Below are 24,059 nucleotides of genomic sequence, written 5' to 3' on the forward strand. Positions count from 1 at the left end.
ACTACAAGATCAACCTACTTTACTTGTTGCATATATAATCAGCACAACATGTTTAGCGCCCTCTTCTCCGACGATTCCATATGAATCAGACAGAACGGGGCCGTGCTGCACGAATTGCCAGATATCTTTACACTTGAATAAACTGACAATTATACACCTCGTCCTATGTCTCAACTTGATCTCCTGTCTCCAGTAACTGTTTTATCAACATCCCTCATATCTGAAACTTTGCTGGATGAACTAAAAAGGGCAGTGGAACGTTGCGACATGAATCTTCGAGGTTTCACTCAAGCTACCTCGCCCCTAACCAAGTGTCTCCTACTTAACCTGTTATGGCTGCAGGCCGGTGTCGGTACACTTATGACAACAGCCCGTCCAAGTGCAGGGCGCGAAATTCAAAAGATATTTTTCCAAGTCCAATACAGCAAATGAAAGATAAACATCTTGTGAATCCAGCCAACATGTCCAATTTTTTTAATGTTTTACAGCGAAAACACCACGTATATTTATGTTAGCTCACCACCAAATACAAAAAAGCACAGACATTTTTCACAGCACAGGTAGCATGCACAAAACCAACCAAACTAACCAAGAACCAACCAAACTAACCAAGAAACAACTTCATCAGATGACAGTCTTATAACATGTTATACAATAAATCTATGTTTTGTTCGAAAAATGTGCATATTTGAGGTATAAATCATAGTTTTACATTGCAGCTACAATCGGAAATAGCACCGAAGCAGCTAGAACAATTACAGAGACCAAATTGAAATACCTAAATACTCATCATAAAACATTTATGAAAAATACATGGTGTACAGCAAATGAAAGACAAACATCTTGTGAATCCAGCCAATATTTCCGATTCTTTAAGTGTTTTACAGCGAAAACACAATATAGCATTATATTAGCTTACTACAATAGCCTACCACACAACCCCATTCATTCAATTCAACGTTAGCGATGGCGAATAAACCAGCAAAAGATATACATTTTTTCACTAACCTTCATAAACTTCATCAGATGACAGTCCTATAACATCATATTACACAATACATATATGGTTTGTTCGAAAATGTGCATATTTAGAGCTGAAATCCGTGGTTATACAATGTGACCATGTAGCAATTATTTTCCAGAATCTCCGTATATGTTTCTGACACTCACCTATTCTGACCAAATAACTATTCATAAACTTTACTAAAAAATACATGTTGTATAGGAAATGATAGATACACTAGTTCTTAATGCAATCGCCGTGTTAGAATTCTAAACATAACTTCAGTACGACATGCAGCTTACGTTATAGCGAGAGATCGCCCAAAATCTGGGCGCAAACTAATAGTAAACATATAGTAACCCTAGGTGTAAAATAGTAAATAATGGCTACATCTCAGAAAGTTTTAAACTATCTAGAGGAGTAAAACAAGGTTGTCCACTATCGGCATATCTATTTATTATTGCCATCGAAATGTTAGCTGTTAAAATTAGATCAAACATTAATATTAATGGATTAGAAATCCGTGGCTTAAAAACTAAGGTGTCATTGTACGCTGATGATTCATGTTTTCTTTTAAAACCACAACTAGAGTCTCTCCACGGCCTCATAGAGGATCTAGATACCTTTGCTATCCTCTCTGGATTAAAACCAAATTATGATAAATGTACCATATTACGTATTGGATCACTAAAAAATACACATTTTATATTGCCATGTAGTTTACCAATTAAATGGTCTGACGGAGATGTGGACATACTCGGTATAAAAATCCCAAAAGAAAGAAATGATCTCACTCCAATAAATTTTTATAGAAAGTTAGCAAAAATAGATAAGATCTTGCTACCATGGAAAGGAAAATACTTGTCTATTTGTGGAAAAATCACCCTGATTAACTCTTTAGTCATATCACAGTTTACCTATTTGCTTATGGTTTTGCCTACACCTAGTGACCTGCTTTTTAAATTATATGAACAAAAAATATTCCATTTTATTTGGAACGGCAAGCCAGATAAAATTAAAAGGGCCTATTTATATAACGAATATGAATTCGGAGGGCAGAAATTATTAAATATTAAAGCATTAGACCTCTCACTAAAGGCATCAGTCATACAAAAGTTATACTTAAATCCAAACTGGTTCTCTAGTAAATTGGTACGAATGTCTCATCCTATGTTCAAGAAGGGCCTTTTTCCCTTTATTCAGATTACACCTGCTCACTTTCGGTTGTTTGAAAAGGAAATAATCTCCAAAATATCCTTATTTTTTAAACAAGCCTTAGAAAGTTGGTTGCAATTTCAGTTTAATCCACCTGAAAGGACGGAACAAATAGTACAACAAATATTGTGGTTAAATTCAAATATAGTAATTGATAAAAAAACTGTATTTATCGAAGAAATGTTTAAAAAAGGTATAATTTTTGTGAATGATATCATAAATAGGACTGGTGGAGTTATGTCACACATGCAGCTAACACAGACATATGGAAATGTCTGCTCTACCCAAAATTACAACCAATTAATTGCAGCATTACCACAAAAATGGAAGAGGCAAGTAGAAGGGGAAAAAAGTAAGGAACTTGTATGTCGGCCCTGTATTAAAGAACATGAATGGTTAAAGAAAAGTGTGATAAATAAAAACATATACCAATTTCATTTAAGGACCAAAAAACTGACAGCTGTGCCATATAAATTACAAAATAGTTGGGAAGAGATTTTCGATGTACCCATTCCATGGCACATGGTTTATGAATTGATACGCAAAACAACGCCGGATTCAAAACTTCGAATTTTTCAATTTAAATTACTGTACAAAATTCTTGCAACTAATAGAATGTTATATATATGGGGTATACAATCTTCCCAGCTCTGCAGATTCTGTTGTGAGGAGGCAGAGTCATTAGATCATTTATTTTGGTATTGTCCATATGTAGCTCGTTTTTGGTCACAGGTCCAGGAATGGCTGAAGAATTGCAACATTTGCCTAGAACTAACGCTACAGATAGCAATACTGGGGGATTTGAAAAGCCATAGTCAATCAATCAATAATATAATAATTATTTTAGCAAAAATGTTTATTTTTAATTTACAATCTGTAGAAGCTATGAGAATAGGAAGGTTCAAATCTTTTGTGAAGCATCACAGCACAGTTGAAAAATATATGGCAAATAAAAATCCGAAATGGATGATGTTGGAAGATAGATGGGAAGGGTTGAGTGGAACTGAAGGGTGGGACTAATAACAAGATAAACAATGTAGGGCATACGGGATCTGTGAAATGTGTATAGGTGCGGAGCTTTTGTGAAATAGCACAGTTACAAGTGGAAATAAAATTGGATGGACAACAGAAATAGAGGAAGGACTAAGAACAAACAAGAGAGAACTATTATAAAGTAGTCTGTGTCTGTAAAATGTGTATAAGATGTATAAATTGAAGGTAAAAGCAGAAGTGTTTATTAGTTTACTCCAATTGGGGGAGCGGTGGTAGGGTTGCGGGGAATAATAATAAAGGTATATTCTTTAAAAAAGTATGTATGTCTATATAGGTATGTGTATGTATATATGTATATATGTATGCATGCGTGTATGGATATATATATTTACCCAAAAAAATATGGGGGATTGGAAATGATGCAGACAATTACATTGGAAGCAACATTCTTTCCGCAATATTAAGCTGATCCACCCCCAAAAAAAAAAAAAAAAAAAAAAAAAAATAGTAAACATGTTCGACAGATATATGAAATAACATCATAAATGGGTCCTACTTTTGATGATCTTCCATCAGAATGTTGTACAAGGGGTCCTTTATCCAGAACAATCGTTGTTTGGTTTTAGAATGGCATTTTTCCCTCTCGAATGAGCAAGCAAAACTAGCCAAGTGGCGCTAAGCTCTCCTTCGTCACCAAACGCAAAGAAGGCAACACGCCTAAACTCCCGAAAAAGTTTCAATAATCTAATAAAACTATATTGAAAAAACATACTTTACGATGATATTATCACATTTATCAAATAAAATCAAAGCCGGAGATATAAGACGTCTATAACGAATGCTTTTCAGAAGCCAATACTGGTGACCTTTATGCGCTTCCTGAACAAAGGAATTCTGGGGTCATGTCATTCCAAGCTCTCTCTTTTGACCATAGAAATACCTAGAAACCCCATTTCACCTCTCACAGCCTATTGACATCTAGTGGAAGGCGTATGAAGTGCATGTATACTAATAGATATCAAGCACATTTATAGGCAGGCCCTGGAACAGAGCCTCGATTTAAGATTTTTCACTTTCTGACAGGAAGTTTGCTGCAAAATGAGTTCTGTTTTACTCACAGATATAATTCAAACGGTTTTAGAAACTTGAGAGTGTTTTCTATCCAATAGTAATAATAATATGCATATTGTACGAGCAAGAATTGAGTACGAGGCTGTTTGAAATGGGCACCTTTTATCCAAGCTACTCAATACTGCCCCTGCAGCCCAAAGAAGTTAAACTCAACTTCAAAAGCGTGTCACTGATCCACCCTGTGTATGTGACTAGCATTGACATCGAACGGATGCTGATTGGGATAGATTTAATTGACCTTTTGGTACCACTAATGGATTGGAAAACCAACCAAATCTGGTCACAAATACCTATGCCAACTCCGTTGACTTCACCGCATTCTTCCAAGGCTACATTCCATACATTGTGTAACGACGTCAGCATCTGACGCAGACCCGGTGAACTTGGTCATGAGTCCACCATTGGTGGCAATTTTGAAAATGGCTAACTGCCATCCGCTTGTACCGAAAATTTTCAGATTTCCTCTGGGAATGACTCCCCCGACGACACTCACCACTATAGGGGTGTGTGCGCTATCAATCTGCATTGGAACCAATGAAGTATCTCACTACCTACTGGTTGTCGCGTACCTCCCACATACAGTCTATGTGGGAGCGGACATTTTGGTAAGATTGGGTGTTAAACTCGATACCATACACCAAGTTCTTTGGTCTTTGGCGCAGCCAGACCATCATGGCTTGTCTTTCGAACTGTTGCGAATGGCATCCGGGCAGACTATTCCTGAAGCTTGCAAGGTGATAACTGAGTCCGCCATGGTGATTCCAGCAAGAACCACAGAGGTTTCTGTAAGACTGAACCTGGCGCCCGGATACCGGATGGAAGGCACCACTGCGCTCTTCCAACCCTCTCTGCGACTTTTCGACTTGGGGCTAACTATCAATGGCAACCCACTGATGGAACTAACCACTAGATCCAGTTACCTCCTGGTACAGAATCTGACTCAAGCGGGTATTTCCATTCCTCAGCACACTCAGCTAGGAACATTGATTCTGAAACCAATGGGTAAATGGCGTCTTACCGTTGACTATAGACAACTCAACAAACTGGTTCCGTTGTCTCGGTGGCCAATGACACAGCTCGACCAAGAGTTGCCAAAGTTGGCAAACGCCAAGTACTTCTCTACCGTCGACGTGGCGAATGGTTTCTGGACCATGACAGTCGACCCTCGTGACCAACACAAATTGGTTTTCTCTTTCTCAAACAAGCTCTTCACGTTCAATCGTTGCCCGTTCGGGTATGCAAACTCCCCCTCAGAGTTCAACATATTCCTGCACAGGGCAATGCTAGACGCAGCCTCCAGGGGGATGATAATCTACGTGGATGACGTTCTCATGAGAAGTGAGACTTGGTCACATCACCTCAACGAGATGGACCACGTTCTTACCCAACTCGGGACGACAGGGACTAAGTTGGCCATCATGAAATGGCAATGGTGCAGGACCAAGGTAAACTACGTTGGGCTTCTGGTGGGTGCTGAGGGCATCCTGCCACAGTCTAACAGAATCTAAGCAGTCCGCAACATCAAAACACCTACAAAACATCAAGAGGTGTGCAGTTTCTTGGGAATATGTAATTACTCCCGTCAATTCATCGAAAACTACGCCGGCTTGTCGAAGCCTTTGACCCTTCTACTTCAGAATAGGATGGCACTCACAACAAAGCTGTGGCTTCCTTGAAAAACCTGCTTTGCGAGGCATCCTGCCTGGTATGCCCCAACAAAGACAATACGTTATTTTGGGGAGTCGGTTTCTCAGAGCACTGCCTTAGTGCTGGGTTGTACCAAAAATATGACCAAGAAAAATGTGTGGTTGCTTACGTGAGAAAAACACTCAACCCTGCTGAACACAAATACTCAGACTGTGAAAAAGCGCTGCTGTCAACAGTCTGGGCGGTCAAACACATCACCAGTTATGTCGGCGGACAACAGGTGATCATAGAAACATGTCACCAGCCTGTGAATTTTCTGGAAAGCCAATGAATCCGTGAGGGTGCTGTCCACAACAGCAGGATAGCGGCTTGGCTTATGACACTGCAGAGCCATGATGTAGTAGGCAACTACGCAAAAGCGAAAAACCTGCCTTTGGGCAGTGCGTTGGCGGTGTGTCAACGCTGTGGTGACAATGAAACCGACTCCGCACCACCCCCGCGTGACATCGCGACGCCATTGCCTTCGAACCATCACTACTTCGAAGAGAACGTGTGTCTTGACATGCCGATGGAATTTGTTGATGGCTGTTCTTACCGTCATCTAGACCACTTGCGAGCTGGTGTGGGATTGGTATGGCACAATGACATTCCGTGCAAACCGCTTCAATTTCAGCTAGGCAACAAGACCAGACAGTTTCCAGAAGTGCGTGCTTATCACACTGCAAACGGTGGTGAAACACGAATTGTCAGAACTGGCGATCTGCACCGACTCAAACTACGCCAGACTCACCTTTTTATCAAATCAAATCAAATGTGTTTATATAGCCCTTCTTACATCAGCTGATATCTCAAAGTGCTGTACAGAAACTGTTTTCCTGTTTCCATTGACAATCCTTGAAATTTTCTACAACTTAATTGGAGTCCACCTGTGGTAAATTGAATTGATTGGACATGACCCAGAAATGATGAAGAGTGAATATGCTCAGGGGGTATGGCTGATTCTCTCAGTTAGCGCCAATAAGCTATACTGTTGTTGTCTCAATTAAGGTGAGCATTTTGATAACTAACAGACAGCTTTGTGTCTTTTCATTGCTTTCTGTTTACAGCAATAGCCATTTGCTTTCCAAAATATGTTTCCCGCGATTGCATTTTGAAATATTTCGACATGACTGGCAGGGTTTCTCTACTTTTCACTGACAGTTGCAACTCAACAATACTCTGTCCATATTGCGCAGGCTGCCTTTCCTTTCAACTGTTACAGTACTTTAGGGAAAGTTTCCACTAGCCTTATGGACGAGCCGCATATGCACAAGATTATAGACATCAATTCAAATGTATTTATGAAACCCTTCTTACATCAGCTGATGTCACAAAGTGCTGCATAGAAACCCAGCCTAAAACCCCAAACAGCAAGCAATGCAGGTGTAGAAGACGTGTGTCTACTCTAAATAAACAAATTAAATAGAGCCTAGTCTGCAAATCAGCACAGTAAAATGGAACTTATATGTTTGTGTTTTATAATCATCACAGTTAAGAGCAACATCTATCTGGTGAAGTCCACAAGAATATATATATGAAATACAGAAATACCTTATTTACATAAGTATTCAGACCCTTTGCTATGAGACTCGAAATTGAGCTCGAGTACATCCTGTTTCCATTGACCATCCTTGAGATATTTCTACAACTTGATTGGAGTCCACCTGTGGTAAAATCAATTGATTAGACATGATTTGGAAAGGCACCCACCTGTCTATATAAGGTCCCACAGTTGACAGTGCATGTCAGAGCAAAATCCAAGCTACGAGGTCGAAGGGATTGTGTCGAGGCATAGATCTGGGGAAGGGTACCAAAACATTTCTGCAACATTGAATGTCCCCAAGAACACAGTGGCCTCCATCAACACTCTGCCTAGAGATGGTTGCCCGGCCAAACTGAGCAATCGGGAGAGTAGGGCCATGGTTAGGGAGGTGACCAAGAACCCGATGGTCACTCTGACAGAGCTCTAGAGTTCCTCTGTGGAGACGGGCGAACCTTCCAGAAGGACAACCATCTCTGCAGCACCACCAATCAGGCCTTTATGGTAGAGTGGCCGGACGGATGCCACTCCTCAGTAAAAGGCACATGACAGCCCGCTTGAAGTTTGCCAAAAGGCACCTAAAGACTCTGACCACGAGAAACAATATTCTCTGGTCTGATGAAACCAAGATTCAACTCTTTGGCCTGAATGCCAAGTGTCACGTCTGGAGGAAACCTGGCACCATACGGTGAGGCATGGTGGTGGCAGCATCATGCTGTGAGGATGTTTTTCTGTGGCAGGGACAGAGAGACTAGTCACGGTCGAGGCAAAATGAATGGAGCAATGTACAGAGAAATCGTTGATGAAAATCTGCTCCAGAGCGCTCAGGACCTCAGACTGGGGTGAAGGTTCACCCTCCAACAAGACAACGACCCTAAGCACACAGCCAAGACAATGCAGGAGTGGCTTCAGGACAAGTCTCTGAATGTCCTTGAGTGGCCCAGCCAGAGCCCGGACTTTATCTGGAGAGACCTGAAAAATAGCTATGGAGCAATGCTTTCCATCTAACCTAACAGAGCTTGAGAGGATCTGCAGAGAAGAATGGAAGAAATACCCCAAATACAGCTGTACCAACCTTGTAGCCTCATACCCAAGAAGACTCGAGGCTGTAATTGCCGCCTAAGGTGCTTCAACAAAGTACTGGCTAAAGGGTTTGAATACTTATGCAAATGTAAAATTCGTTTTTTTTAATATAAATTAACAAACATTTCTAAAAACGTGTTTTTGCCCTGTCATTATGGGGTATTGTATGTTGATTAATGAGGGGGAAACAAACAATTGAATACATTTTGGAATTAGGCTGTAACCATACAAAATGTGGAAAAAGTTAAGGGTCTGAATACTTATAAATGTTGTGAGAGTTTAAAACGAGTAAAAGTTCATGAACATCTCATAAATGTATTGCTATGTTGTGTAACTAGCAAACTATTGGTGATTAGATACTATTGTGTAAAAAAGCTAGCACAGTATCTGGAGCACTCAAATAGCTGTATAGGGCCATAAGCAGACAAGAAAATGCTCATCCAGAGACGGCACTCCTAGTGGCCGGTGATTTTAATGCAGGGTATCTGAAATCCGTCTTACCTCATTTCTACCAGCATGTGGCCTGTACAACTAGAGGTGAAAAACCTCTAGATCACCTCTACTCCACACACAGAAACGCATACAAAGCTCTCCCTGACCCTCCATTTGGCAAATCTGACTGTAACTCTATCCTCCTGATTCCTGCTTACAAGCTAAAACTCAAACAGGAAGTACCGATGACGTGCTCAATATGGAAGTGGTACGATGAATCTGATGCTAAGCTACAGGACAGTTTCGCTAGCACAGACTGGAATATATTTAGAGACTCATCCGATGGTATTGAGGAGTTTACCACATCAGTCACCGGCTTCATTAATAAGTGCATCGACCACGTCCGCCCACAGTGACCGTATGTACAGTTGAAGTCGGAAGTTTACATACACCTTAGCCAAACACAGTTAACAATGTCTTTGTCCGCCTCCTTACTCGCCCCCGTGGCCTCCTCCTAACAACCACCCTCCATGTACGCAGCACCGGACTAAGGGGCAGCTCCGGACTGAGGGGCAGCACCGGACTGAGGGGCAGCACCGGACTGAGGGGCAGCACCGGACTGAGGGGCAGCACCGGACTGAGGGGCAGCACCGGACTGAGGGGCAGCTCCGGACTGAGGGGCAGCTCCGGACTGAGGGGCAGCACCGGACTGAGGGGCAGCACCGGACTGAGGGGCAGCACCGGACTGAGGGGCAGCTCCGGACTGAGGGGCAGCTCCGGACTGAGGGGCGGATCCTGGCTGGCTGGCTCTGGCGGATCCTGGCTGGCTGGCGGATCCTGGCTGGCTGGCTCTGGCGGATCCTGGCTGGCTGGCTCTGGCGGATCCTGGCTGGCTGGCTCTGGCGGATCCTGGCTGGCTGGCTCTGGCGGATCCTGGCTGGCTGGCTCTGGTGGATCCTGGCTGGACGGCTCTGGCTGGTCCTGGCTGGACGGCTCTGGCTGGTCCTGGCTGGACGGCTCTGGCTGGTCCTGGCTGGACGGCTCTGGCTGATCCTGGCTGGACGCTCTGGCGGATCCTGGCTGGACGGCTCTGGCGGATCCTGGCTGGACGGCTCTGGCTGGCCCTGGCTGGACGGCTCTGGCTGGTCCTGGCTGGACGGCTCTGGCTGGTCCTGGCTGGCTGACGGCTCTGTCTGCTCATGGCTGGCGGAAGGCTCTGACTGCTCCTGTCTGGCGGAAGGCTCTGGCTGCTCCTGTCTGGCGGAAGGCTCTGGCTGCTCCTGTCTGGCGGAAGGCTCTGGCTGCTCCTGTCTGGCGGACGGCTCTGACGGCTCGGGACAGACGGGCAGCTCTGACGGCTCGGGACAGACGGGCAGCTCTGACGGCTCGGGACAGACGGGCAGCTCTGACGGCTCGGGACAGACGGACAGCTCTGACGGCTCGGGACAGATGGACAGCTCTGACGGCTCGGGACAGACGGACATCTCTGACGGTGCTGTGCAGGCAGGCAGCTCAGACAGTGCTGGGCAGATGAGAGACTCTGGCTGCGCTGGAGAAGAGGAATGCTCTGACAGCGCTGGACAGGTGGGAGCAACTGGGGAGAGAACCCGGAGAGACAGCCTGGTGCGGGGGGCTGCCACCGGAGGACTGGTACGTGGAGGTGGCACCGGGTATACCGGACCGTAAAGGAGGGCACGCGCTCTTGAGCACCGAGCCTGCCCAACCTTACCAGGTTGAATGATCCCCGTAGCCCTGCCAGTGCGGCGAGGTGGAATAGCCCGCACTGAGCTATGCTGGCGAACCGGGGACACCATTTGTAAGGCTGGTGCCATGTACGCCGGCCCGAGGTGACGCACTGGAGGCCAGATGCGTTGGGCCGGCTTCATGACACCCGGCTCGATGCCCAACCTAGCCCTACCAGTGCGGCGAGGTGGAATAGCCCGCACTGGACTAAGCACGCGTACTGGGGACACCGTGCGCTTTACCGCATAACACGGTGTCTGACCAGTACGACGCCCTCTCACTCCACGGTAAGCACGGGGAGTTGGCTCAGGTATCCTACCCGGCTTTGCCACACCCCGCGTGTGCCCCCCCCCCAATAAATTTTTGGGTCTGACTCTCGGGCTCCCAACCGCGTCGCTGCGCTGCCTCCTCATACCAGCGCCTCTCTGCCTTCGCTGCCTCCAACTCCGCCTTGGGACGGCGATATTCCCCTGGCTGAACCCAGGGTCCTTTGCCGTCCAGGATCTCTTCCCAGGTACACGAGTCCTGTGTCTTCTGTTGCTGCTGTCGCTGCCCTTCTCCACTCCGCTTGGTCCTTTGTTGGTGGGTGTTTCTGTAACGGCTATCGTCATATTCCTCCTCCTCGGACGAGGAGAGGCGAGAAGGATCGGACCAAAACGCGGAGTGGTTAGTGTTCATGATGAATGATTTATTATAACGGAAAAACTGAACACTGAAAATACAAAACAAATAAACGAAGTGCAGAAAACAGATACAGTACCGTGTGGTGAAAAACACAAACACGGAAACAAACACCCACAAAACACACGTGAAACCCAGGCTGCCTAAGTATGATTCTCAATCAGGGACAACGATTGACAGCTGCCTCTGATTGAGAATCATACCAGGCCGAACACAAAAATCCCAACATAGAAAATCAACCATAGACAAACCCACCCAACTCACGCCCTGACCAACTAAAATAAATACAAGACATAGGAAAACAGGTCAGGAACGTGACAAAAAGATATTACATTTTTCACTAACCTTCTCAAAACTTCATCAGATGACAGTCATATTACACAATACATATATTGTTTGTTCGAAAATGTGCATATTTAGCGGCACAAATCGTGGTTATACAATGAGAATAGTAGCCAAGCTGCAAAGAAAATGTCGGGAGAAATCTTGGGAGAGGCACCTAATCTAATCAATAACTAATCATAAACTTGACTAAAAAATACAGGTTGGACAGCAAATGAAAGATACATTAGTTCTTAATGCAACCGCTGTGTTAGATTTTTAAAATTAACGTTACTACGACATACAGCGTGCGTTAAAGCGAGACCGCACCGAAATTAATGGCGGAATAGTAGTGTAACATTTTTCAACAGAACAACGAATTAACATCATAAATAGTTCTTACTTTTTGATGAGCTTCCATCAGAATCTTGTGCAAGTGGTCCTTTGTCCAGAATCATCGTTGCTCGGTTGTAGATTGTCGTCTTCAGCTTAGGAATTAGCAGCAAACATTAGCTATGTGGCCCAGACGTGTCCAACTCTTCATTACGCAGGACAAAGAAAATTCCGAAAAGCGCAATATACTGATATAAACTGATATAACTCGGTTTAAAATAACTACATTAGGATGTCTTTAACACCTATATCGAATAAAATCAGAGCCGGATATATCTAAGGCCTATAACGAGAGCTTTTCAGAATGCCATCCTGAGGTCTGTCTTGCGCCATGACGAACGTTGAAAAGAGTGCACCCCACGTTCCAAGACCCTTTATATGGCCTCAGATCTGCCTAGCAACCCAATTCCAATTCTCACTGCTTGCTGACATCTAGGGGAAATCGTATGCAGTGCATGTCGACTCATAGATTACATGCAAATTAATAAACTGACCCTGGAACAGAGTGCCTGATTTCAGATTTCTCACTTCCTGACAGGAAGTTAGCTGCAACTTGAGTTCTGTTTTACTCACAGATATAATTCAAACGGTTTTAGAAATTAGAGAGTGTTTTCTATCCAATAGTAATAATAATATGCATATTGTACGAGCAAGAATTGAGTACGAGGCAGTTTAATTTGGGAACGAATTTTTACAAAGTGGAAACAGCGCCCCCCTATTGAGAAAAGGTTAACTTCCTGACTGATGTCTTGAGATGTTGCTTCAATATATCCACATAATTTTCCTCCCTCATGATTTCATCTATTTTGTGAAGTGCACCAGTCACTCCTGCAGCAAAGCACCCCCACAAAATGATGCTGCCACCCCCGTGCTTCACGGTTGGGATGATGTTCTTCAGCTTGCAAGCCTCCCCATTTTTCCTCCAAACATAACGATGGTCATTATGGCCAAACACTTCTATTTTTGTTTCATCAGACCAGAGGACATTTCTCCAAAAAGTACGATATTTGTCCCCATGTGCAGTTGAAAACCGTAGTCTGGCTTTTTTATGGCGGTTTTGGAGCAGTGGCTTCTTCTTTGCTGAGCGGCCTTTCAGGTTATGTCGATATAGGACTTGTTTTACTGTGGATATAGATACTTTTGTACCTGTTTCCTCCAGCATCTTCACAAGGTCCTTTGCTGTTGTCCTGGCATTGATTTGCACTTTTCGCACCAAAGTACTTTCATCTCTAGGAGACAGAATGCGTCTCCTTCCTGAGCGGTATGATGGCTGTGTGGTCCCATGGATTTTATACTTGCGTACTATTGTTTGTACAGATGAACGTGGTACCTTCAGGCATTTGGAAATTGCTCCCAAGGATGAACCAAACTGTGGAGGTCTACAATTTATTTTCTGCGGTCTTGGCTTATTTATTTTGATTTTCCCATGATGTCAAGCAAAGAGGCACTGAGTTTGAAGGTAGGCCTTGAAATAAATCCACGGGTACACCTCCAATTGACTCAAATTATGTCTTTTAGGCTATCAGAAGCTTCTAAAGCCATCACGTGATTTCCTGGAATTTTCCAAGCTGTTTCAAGGCACAGTAAACTTGGTGTATGTAAACTGCTGACCCACTGGAATTGTGATACAGTGAATAATAACTGAAATAATCTGTCTTTAAACAATTGTTGGAAAATTATTTGTCATGCACAAAGTAGATGTCCTCACCGACTTGCCAAAACTATAGTTTGTTAACAAGAAATTTGTGGAGTGGTTGTAAAACGAGTTTTAATGACTCCAACCTAAGTGTATGTAAACTTCCGACTTCAACTGTACATCCTAACCAGAAGCCATGGATTACAGGCAACATCCGCACTTAGCTAAAAGCTAGAGCTGACACATTCAAAGAGCAGGTCACTAATCCGGACGTGTATAAGAAATCTTGCCAGGCCCTCCGATGAACCGTAAAACAGGCGTATCATTACTGGACTAAGATCTTATCATACTGCACCAGCTTTGACACTCATCAGATGGGGCAGGGCTTGCAAACTATCATGGATTGCAAAGGGAAACCCATCCACGAGCTGCCCAGTGACGCGAGCCTACCAGATGAGATAAATGCCTTTTATGCTCGCTTCGAGGCAAGCAACACTGAACCATGCATGAGAGCACCAGCTGTTCCGGACATCTGTGTGATCACGCTCTCCATAGACAATGTGAGTAAACCTTTAAACAGGTTAACATTCACAAGGACACACTCCAACTGATCCACAGATGAGGCAATCTCTATTGCACTCCACACTGCCCTTTCTCACCTAGACAAGAGGAACACCTACGTGAGAATATTGTTCATTGACTACAGCTCAGCATTCAACACCGTTGTGCCCTCCAAGCTCAGCACTAAGCTAAGGACCTTGGGACTAAACACCTCCCGCTGCAAATGGATCCTGGACTTCCTGACGGGCCGCCACCAAGTAGAGGGTAGGCCACAGAGTCAGAACAGCTTTCCCAGTTTGGCAACAGATGCCGCTCCGGTGGGAGAAATCAACACCCCCCCCCCCCATCCCCCAATATCCAACACAAAGTTACGCCCTTGATTCTAGCCAGGGGGCTTGATTCAATCCTATCGCAGAAGTTCAGCGCTATAGTGCATGATTGAGGCAATGTTCCTGTATTGATGGCGACTGCATCCATGGCTGCATATGCATATGCATGCTGCATATGTCGGCTCAATTGGAAAATACCTTTACATTTCAGTCACACTATTGTGCTGAACTTCGGTGATAGGGATTGAATCGAGACCCTGATCTCCCTCAACTTACGCATTACAGACCATGAGCTGTATTTTGATGTATAGGCCAACTCCCAATTTTAGCAGCTATATTAGCAATATTGGCTCCTTTTCAATACATGACAAACTGACATCACGCATGAATGCATGTGACCTCTGGATGCAAAAAGAAATCCATCACCATTTGCGCCCATTCAACATAGCCCAGATTTATTACTTACTTCTAAACAAAAAAACTTAGAGGGATTCTCATATGCTTATAATGTTTTGATTATTGATTGAACTGTCGCTTAGATTATATTTGGTTATGATCTTCGCAAATGATCTATTTTGGATGCAGCAGTTAGCTAGAATGCTAATGCTTATTGACATAGGCTGGATGCAAAGCTAGCCAAATAGCCATTTTACTGGTTTACGTTCGTGTTTTTTAAGTACAATGCAGTTGATATGGAATGTAGGACATTCCTTCATAAGTAGGACATTCATATGAGCCTTAAAATCTAATAATAATCCAAAAGTAGTTTAAAATGCACTCATAAGCAACATGTAAATGTTCTGCAGCCAAATTGAACCCTCGTGCAGCAATGTTTGCAAACACAGGGGTCTATAACCATAAAAACTTGTTAAAGCTCAAACACCAGTTGGATTGTAAAAGTTTGCCTGCCGACAGTGCTTAGCTCCTCTGAACAGAGTGTAGACAGTCAATTTATTTTGTGTTCACACAGCAAAGACCCTGGAAGTCATCAGCCATCAGCCACTGGAAGTCATCAGCCACTCATCCCTCATAAAATACTCCAAACCAAAAGGTGGCAGTAGCGTTGTTTGGCAATGCATATCCATGCGTATTGCTTATGGTATAGATTCCAAGCTATCTGCTCTAATGTTGCTATTTTATATAAAGCCCTTGTTGATACTAACTAGCCAGATGGCCACAGCTAGATAACTACCTAGCAAGAGGATGAAGAAACAATTTAATTCACTCTCCATAATCAAATACTGCCAGTGACAGTCCATAGAAAAATGTTTAGCTAGCTAGCTAACGTTAGCATATTAGCTAGCTAGCACAACGTAGCTAAGGTCCCTGCACTAACCCAGCAGTTAACTCAGGCAGCTGTTTCATGGAAACTAGCTAATCCATTGTGATTTAATTATGTCAATACTAGCTACAGGGGTTAGCTAGCTTAGAGGAAGTATTTAGCGTTGGGTGCATTGCGTCTGTGCACTTGGCTAGCTACCATCCCATAGCCTACATTGCATATGAAGTGTGACTGGCTCATCCATGGATGTACTGACGAGCATTGCTATTGTACAAGTAGAATGAGTAGATTTGTCGCTACCGGGTCGGCACGCAGCAGGTATTGCTTTTGTTCTGGCAAGAGAAGGAATGGCCTCCCACTGTATTGAGTACATATCGGAAGTGCGATTATTGGTGTGTTTCATGCTTAAGAGAGATGGTAGTGACAGTAGAGTAAGGTGATACACACTTTAATGAGATGCTTCTGGGAAAAGTGTACATTGGGCCTACCGTGTCTTCAGAAAGTATGAAAAAAATTATGAAAATCTGAAGTGTCTTAAGTCAATAAGTATTCAACCCCTTTGTTATGGCAAGCCAAAATAAGTTCAGGAGTAAACATTTGCTTAACAAGTCACATAATAAGTTGCACGGACTCACTGTGTTTAACATGATTTTTGAATGACTACATCATCTCTGTACCCCACACATACAATTATCTGTAAGGTCCCTCAGACGAGCAGTGAAAAAACATGCATCGTGTTTGCAATAATGCACTAAAGTAAAACTGCTAAAAATGTGGCAAAGAAATGTACTTTTTGTCCTGAATACAAAGCGTTATGTTTGGGGCAAATCCAACAACACATCACTGAGTACCACTCTTCATATTTTTAAGCACGGTGGTGGCTGCATCATTTTATGGGTATGCTTGTCATTGGCAAGGACTAGGGAGTTTTTTGGGGATAACAAATAAATATAAACAGAATAGAGCTAAGCACAGGCAAAATTACAGAGGAAAATCTGCTTCAATCTGCTTTTCAACAGATACTGGGAGACAAATACACCTTTCAGCAGGACAATAGCTTACCAAGAGGACATGAAATGCTCCTAAGTGGCCTAGTTATGGTGTTGACTTAAATTGGCTTGAAAATCTATGGCAAGACATGAAAATGGCTGTCTAGCAATGATCAACAACCAACTTCACAGAGTTTGAAGAATAAAAAAAATAAAATATGTGCAAATATTGTACAATCCAGATGTGCAAAGCTCTTAGATATTTACCCAGAAAGATTCACAACTGTATTTGTTGCCAAAGGTGATTTTAACATGTATTGACTCAGGGGTGTGAATACTTAAGTCAAATTGATATTTCTGTATTTCATGTTCAATACATTTTTAAATGTGTCTAAAAACATGTTATCACTTTGTCATTATGTGGTATTGCTTGTAAATGGCTTAGGATTTTTTTTTAATCCATTTTGAATTCAGGCTGTAACACAACAAATGTGGATTAAGTCAAGGGGTATGAATAATTTCTGAATGCACTGTACATACGCGAACTGTAGACTGAGCAAATAATCTAGCTGGCTATGGAACATAGTATAGGCCTATACATAATTTTTAGATCACATGACCCACATCAACCTCATAAAAGGTTGGTGGACTATCACTAATAAAACAATATTTATGCAATGGAAGTTCAGGTGATTTTCCATTAACAAGAACATTTTATAGACCTAGCACAAATAGCAGGTCTACTGCATCATCATTAAGATGATTAAAACTATATACATGAACATCCTTTAATTAATGATCAGTTCAATATCAAAGATAAATAATACCCAGGCCTATTCTCTATTTTGGATTTGAACTTAGTAGGCTTAAAGTGCAGCCTAACTCAGTTAATATTAGCCTACTAAAACAATAATCAGATAATTAATGATTATCAATTAATACACCAGGTGTTGGATATGACACAGAACAGCCCATAGCTGTGGTATGTTGGTCATATACCACACCCTTGGGCCTTATTGATTAAATATAACAACCAAAAAACAACTAATTAACACCATTAACTGCTTACCAAGTAACTATCTAATTACAGGTAACTGAATAGAAAAGTTGATTGAAATAAACGGAGGGATCTTTGAGGAGGAACAGACAGTTTGGCTCCAATGAAGGCAGAATATACTGATGGCTGATGGATGCTCTGTGTTGCACAGGATTGTATAGGGGTGACATTTTCTCACTTGAAACAACACTTGTAAATCACTCAACAGACGCTCATGTCTAGCGCAAAGTGTGTGTTCTGCGTTTAGTGGTTGGTTGGTCGGTCACCTAGGCCTATTTTTCATTCTAGCCTACTTACCTATGTTTAGCAAATGGGAAATGATCAAGTTAACAACTCTTCTTGACGCCACTAGAGGGCTCTTCGAAACTATAATCTGGGAACCGTGCCGCTGAAATTGTGTGTCAAATGGTTTACATCAATGTTATAGTTGACTACGTTTACGTCAACGTTATAGTTGACTAGTTTTTCCCCCACAGATTTGTATCAATAATTTAATTCACCCATGAGATATCAAACAATTATAACAATTAATTCATATATTAGCCAACGTTTAATTATAATTGTAATTATTTTAATGTCTATTTTTTTTTATTTTTTTTACATGCAAGGTGATTGGCAGTGATTAAGCACACTTGCTTATTGCATACAGGTTACCCTTGCCGCTGCAAACAACAGTCAATTACTTATATTGATTATGATTATGATGATAATAATAATAGTAATGATAATTATAATTAAAATAATTAAAATATATTTCTATATTTCGAATACCCTGCTTGTAATAATTGTAATATTAATACGTACAATAATAACAAATGAATGCGTTAACAGGGTGACATAAATAAAATCCCTGAATGTTTTTTTATTAATAAGCTGGAAGACTTTGTCTATAAATTATGAAACATCATATAAACGTTTAGCCTATAATAAAACTCCATAATAAAGGTCTCCTGTAATTAGTGAAAATATGTTTATGTTAAAGTAAAGATATAGCTAGAGCAGATTTTAAATCGGCGGTGCTGCTAATTACAGACGTACACCAGTAACAGAAAAGTTGGCCTGGAGAATGCATTCCAAAAAGTTAGTTGATAAAAACTACACAGAAAAAAATAACTATAAGTTAAATGATGATAATTCGTTTTTCTTACATTATTCTCTGTGCGATTTCAGTTATTCAGTGGTTGCATGAGAAATGTACGTTTTTTTCTGATTGATTATTTGTTCTTGTTTACTAATAGACAAACAGTGACTGGTGTATTGAACTTTCCTATGACGGTGAAAATGAATGACATATAAATATTGTTTTCATCACCAGTTATGTCCGGTTAAACAGTTAAATAATATATTGTCAATAACGTTATATTATCCCAATATGGCCTAAAATAATGACAATGAAAAAACAACTATTTGAAATCTTATTGTTGTATTATTCATGTTTTTAACACGTTTGAAAAGGTCACAAACTGTAGTCTCCTTTTATCTCTTTTCCCCTATATAATTTATAGATAGGCCTGTTGAAATGTGTAATTCTCATCTAAATAAAGAAATGCAGTGCAGAATTGGAAAACCTTTACTTTCCCAAACCCTTAGAATAAGCGTTCTTCACTCTGCTATTAAATGTCCAAGGTAGATTCGCTGAAGCCTTTCTAATGCTAAGGTGGCCATATTTCACTCTAACAACATTTCACGTCTCCATAAAATATTAGCGCCGTGGCTTGAAGCGGCACTCAACTTGATGACGTCTTGAGCCACGCGCTATTTTTCAGTCCAGGTCACATCTCATGATGAAAATAATGAAAAAACAACAATGATAATTTGAGTAATGAAAAAGGTCACATTAGGTCTATGTTTGTTACACTGTTTAGTTGTCAGTTTTTGACATATATAGGCTACCAGGCAAATATGATGCATCTGTGTATCTGACCAGTGACCGTGATAAAGATACAATCGCCGATCTAATTTTCTATTGTGTAGGCCAAGTGATACCATCGTTAAGACTCACTTAGCCTATCTATGAGTTTATCTAGACCCGCACACTGAAAATAAAATGATTTACTGTATCACATGAAACAAAGATAAGGGTCGTTTTTCTGTACTGCACTTTGAGATATCAGCTGATGGAAGAAGAGCTATATAAATAAACTTGATTTGGATTTGATTTAGTTTTAAACGAATGTATATTTTTTAAATCTTTTTTTTTTTTTACAGCATTAACAGAACATTTCAAGATAACCCTACAACTATGCACCCCAATGAATCCGTTATGGCATCAGAAGAATATAAATTATTGTGGTCAGTTATTTTATCATACTCTGAAATAGATTTGATAATTTTATAAAAGGCAAACTTTAGTTAAGTATGCCTAGTCTACATGCTTGTTACACATCCACAACACACACCCTACACATAAAGCGTCCTCTATATCCTTATTACGCATCAACAACACATAGCCTACACATAAAGCATACTTTTCAATTAATAGGCTACTGGATGTGTCTTCTAGAAATGCGTGTAATCTTATCTTCAACCTCCTTCAAATCACTGGTAACAATGAAATCAGTAGGCCCTGCAGCATAATTGTATTGAGTTTAATGATGTAGCCTACTTACATTGTCATCGGTAATGGGTCATAATGTAAATGTATCATTTCAGTCAAATCTTGAAACAATTATTTCTACAGTACGATGCATCATTAATAGAACAGTAATATATTAAACTTATTAATAGTGTGGCTATGTCCAAGTGGCGCACATGAAAAGTACCCGAGTGTGTTCCCTCCAATCAGAGAGCGCTCTCACTCAACATTATCCAATGGGGAAAATGCGTATGCAGGTGGCTGCGCCGTTATCTGTGCATCCCGCTTCACTCACACCATAGCTCGACTCAATTTACGAAGAAAGCCGACCCTTATGGTCACCATCAAAACCACAAAAAAACGAAATCAGATCCTCTAACTTCCGAGTGGATTCTCGTTGTGGACGCATGCGGCAAACTCACAATTGACAGTCTGAATTGGAGAGACATTTTCGATCAAACTATTTGCCCGACAACGCAAGAGAACTTCTCTCCTAAATAACTGTTTTTGTTTTCGGAAGTTTGAACCTTCAGTGGCTGCGGTATCCAGGATATACGTCTGAAGCACCTGTAGTGGCCTCTGCTTATCAACCAGTTCAGCACCTTTATATTCCTTTCCTCGGTTTATTGTTATTTTTACTCGAGCGATTTTGGTGGTTCATGCTCTCCAATGTTAGCTGTTGGGCAGATGGATGCTAACCGGCAGAGTGCTTTCGTCCTAGGCAGTACACCGCTGGCAGCATTGCACAACATGACCGAGATGAAGACGTCTTTATTTCCCTACACTTTGCAGAATCATGCGGGCTTCAAGGCGCATTCTCTTACTCATTTGAACTCACAGCTTGCCCTGGGGACACCACATGGAATTAGCGATATCTTGGGTAGACCTATCAACTCAGCTGGACAGCTGCTCTCGGGCTTTCCAAGGATAAACGGCTTGGCCACCACCGCAGGAATGTACTTTAACCCAGCGGCCGTTTCTCGGTACCCGAAGCCCCTGACGGAGCTCCCGGGGAGAGCACCCATATTCTGGCCTGGAGTGATGCAGAGCTCCCCTTGGAGGGATCCTCGAGTGCCCTGTCCTAGTAAGTTCGCTGTGTCGAGTGCAAAATGTTATAGAAATGCAGTTATAGAAAAACAATTAAATTCTGTAGGCTGCTCAACAATGTTTAACTTTTTTAATGCAGACATCTGTTGAATTTGTTGGGTAGCTTATTTTGTGCTGCTTCTTGTAAATAACTTTTAATAACTTAACTTATATTATCGACCTATACATCATTATTCGATGGGCTTTCCATTTATATTGGTTGCTTTTCATATTCAGTGTTTTAATTCATGTGCAAGCCTAGCTATGTTAGTCAACACAAAGTCTCACTCCAGGAGTGAAATCGTGAGAACTGTTTACTACTGATGTTGAAATACTAATCACTGTTGTGTTTACATATTTTTGACTAGACTCTTCAATCTTTTTTGTAGCTCAAGCAAACATGATGCTCGACAAGGATGGCAAGAAAAAACACTCCAGGCCAACTTTTTCTGGACAGCAAATTTTTGCATTGGAGAAAACCTTTGAACAGACGAAATACCTTGCTGGCCCAGAAAGAGCTCGACTGGCTTACTCTTTGGGAATGACTGAAAGTCAAGTCAAGGTAACTATCATTACTTGAGTTATCTTTTGACATGAATTCAAATGTAATGAAGCCATTATTTATAGATGATTGTCTTAAAATTAATATTGGCATATTTGGCTGTTCTGTGTGTAGTATGCTTTATTATAAGTTATGTTTAACAGGCTTATTATTAGTAGGCCTATTAATATTATTATTGGCAATATGGTTAACATTATTGGTATTAGCCTATGTTGTTATTATGTTGTCATTATTATGCAATTGGAGCTATTAGTTGGCTAACTTCATGTTTAGCAAGGTATTTTCTTGGCTCCGACTCAGATAATGAGTTTTATATTGGAATAATAATTTCTACCTATACTACCAAGAACAGCTTATTTATTATTGTATGTATTAAGTGGCTAATTGTATGTTATTCCTTCTCCCAATAGGTATGGTTTCAAAACAGGAGAACCAAATGGCGGAAGAGACACGCAGCAGAAATGGCAACAGCCAAAAAGAAACATGACTCTGAAACTGAGAAGATGAAGGAAAGCTCGGACAATGAGGACGATGATGAGTACAACAAACCTCTGGACCCAAATTCAGATGACGAAAAAATCACGAGACTTCTGAAAAAGCACAAGGCTACAAACCTTTCCTTGATCAGTCCATGCAGCAATAGCTCGGACACCTTGTGATGACATTGAGAACTTGTCGAGAAAAGACTCAAACACTCCATGATGCTTCTAAAGCTAATTTAACCAGGGTATAAATTGTTCAAAAGGAGAGAAAGGGCGCTGATGGGTGGTATGAATGATTTATGTTGTACAGACGAAAATGTGAGATGTATATATTTTTTACTGAGTAAGTTATGTTATTAAACCAATGTAAACAAGAAATGGCAGGCTTTTCCCGCAAATCCTGATAAGCATATACCTTCTCAATATTATAGCTTAATTTTGTTATATATTGCAGAATAATGTCGCCCATCTCTCCACCTTTACCATTCTAAATTCAAGGTACACAATGTATGAATGCAAACGTTGTAAATTATGTAAAAAGCTTGTTTTAACGATCTAAACTGTTTTATTTTATAATTTGAAGGAATTTGTTTCACCTCATCAAACAAAAATAGAGAACTGGATAATCGTTTGTTGGAATAAGAGAGTATTATTGCTTCCGCGAAGATGGAAGAAAAAAAACTTTGTATTATGAATAAATTATTTAACAAGCGTTTGTTTTTAATATGGAATTTTGTTCCACTTCACTGAAATTACTCTTCATTGAATTAGGCTGCCTACCAATAGTCTAAAATTGATTGGGACCCACTCAATTGCTGAAAAAGGCGGGTATGGTAAATTATAATAATCGGAAATCTGTTTTCTTCCTTTATCCAAGACCATCAAAGATGTTTTCAATCTGTTTAGTTGTTTTTTGTAAACCTTGCCCAAGTCGGAATAGCTCAATGTTAGTTGCGTTGGTGAACGTATAGGACTATACTAAACTCGTAATAGGCCTACGTCTTGTGAAACTTTAGTTGTTTTCAAGATGTGACTTTTTTAAACAACGGCGTTGTGATGGTGGTGATCAGGCCTACAAATGCTAGACCTACTGTATGCATTTACGCATAGCCTAGGGAATTTCATAAATATAGGCTACATATAAAATATTATTATAATTTGTTCTATGTTCCAAAAATGAAAATGTTTAGATTTACAAAGCCGTATATAAAATGGTAACTGGAATGGGGTGTTGCTTAGGTTCATTTAGATAAGTTTGCGTCACAACCCCAAATTACAA

The 24,059-nt window shown here is 41.2% G+C and overlaps 1 protein-coding gene across 1 annotated transcript; it reads left to right on the plus strand.

Moving 5' to 3' along the window:
• The first annotated feature begins 21,319 nt into the window (after positions 1–21,319).
• Positions 21,320–22,957, plus strand: LOC120066967 (homeobox protein Nkx-6.2-like). Its single transcript, XM_039018305.1, has 3 exons — positions 21,320–21,734; positions 22,126–22,298; positions 22,709–22,957. The coding sequence occupies exons 1-3, from the start codon at positions 21,320–21,322 to the stop codon at positions 22,955–22,957; spliced, it is 837 nt and encodes a 278-aa protein (XP_038874233.1).
• Positions 22,958–24,059: the final 1,102 nt, after the last annotated feature.

Source organism: Salvelinus namaycush, chromosome 22 (assembly GCF_016432855.1).
Source record: "Salvelinus namaycush isolate Seneca chromosome 22, SaNama_1.0, whole genome shotgun sequence".
In the NCBI taxonomy this organism is placed as follows: Eukaryota; Metazoa; Chordata; class Actinopteri; order Salmoniformes; family Salmonidae; genus Salvelinus; species Salvelinus namaycush.

Coding starts and splice junctions, on each gene's coding strand:
- LOC120066967 (XM_039018305.1), top strand. CDS start 21,320: ATGTTAGCTGTTGGGCAGATGGATGCTAACCGGCAGAGTGCTTTCGTC. Junction 21,735..22,125: donor TCCTCGAGTGCCCTGTCCTA/GTAAGTTCGCTG, acceptor TCTTTTTTGTAG/CTCAAGCAAACATGATGCTC. Junction 22,299..22,708: donor TGACTGAAAGTCAAGTCAAG/GTAACTATCATT, acceptor TTCTCCCAATAG/GTATGGTTTCAAAACAGGAG.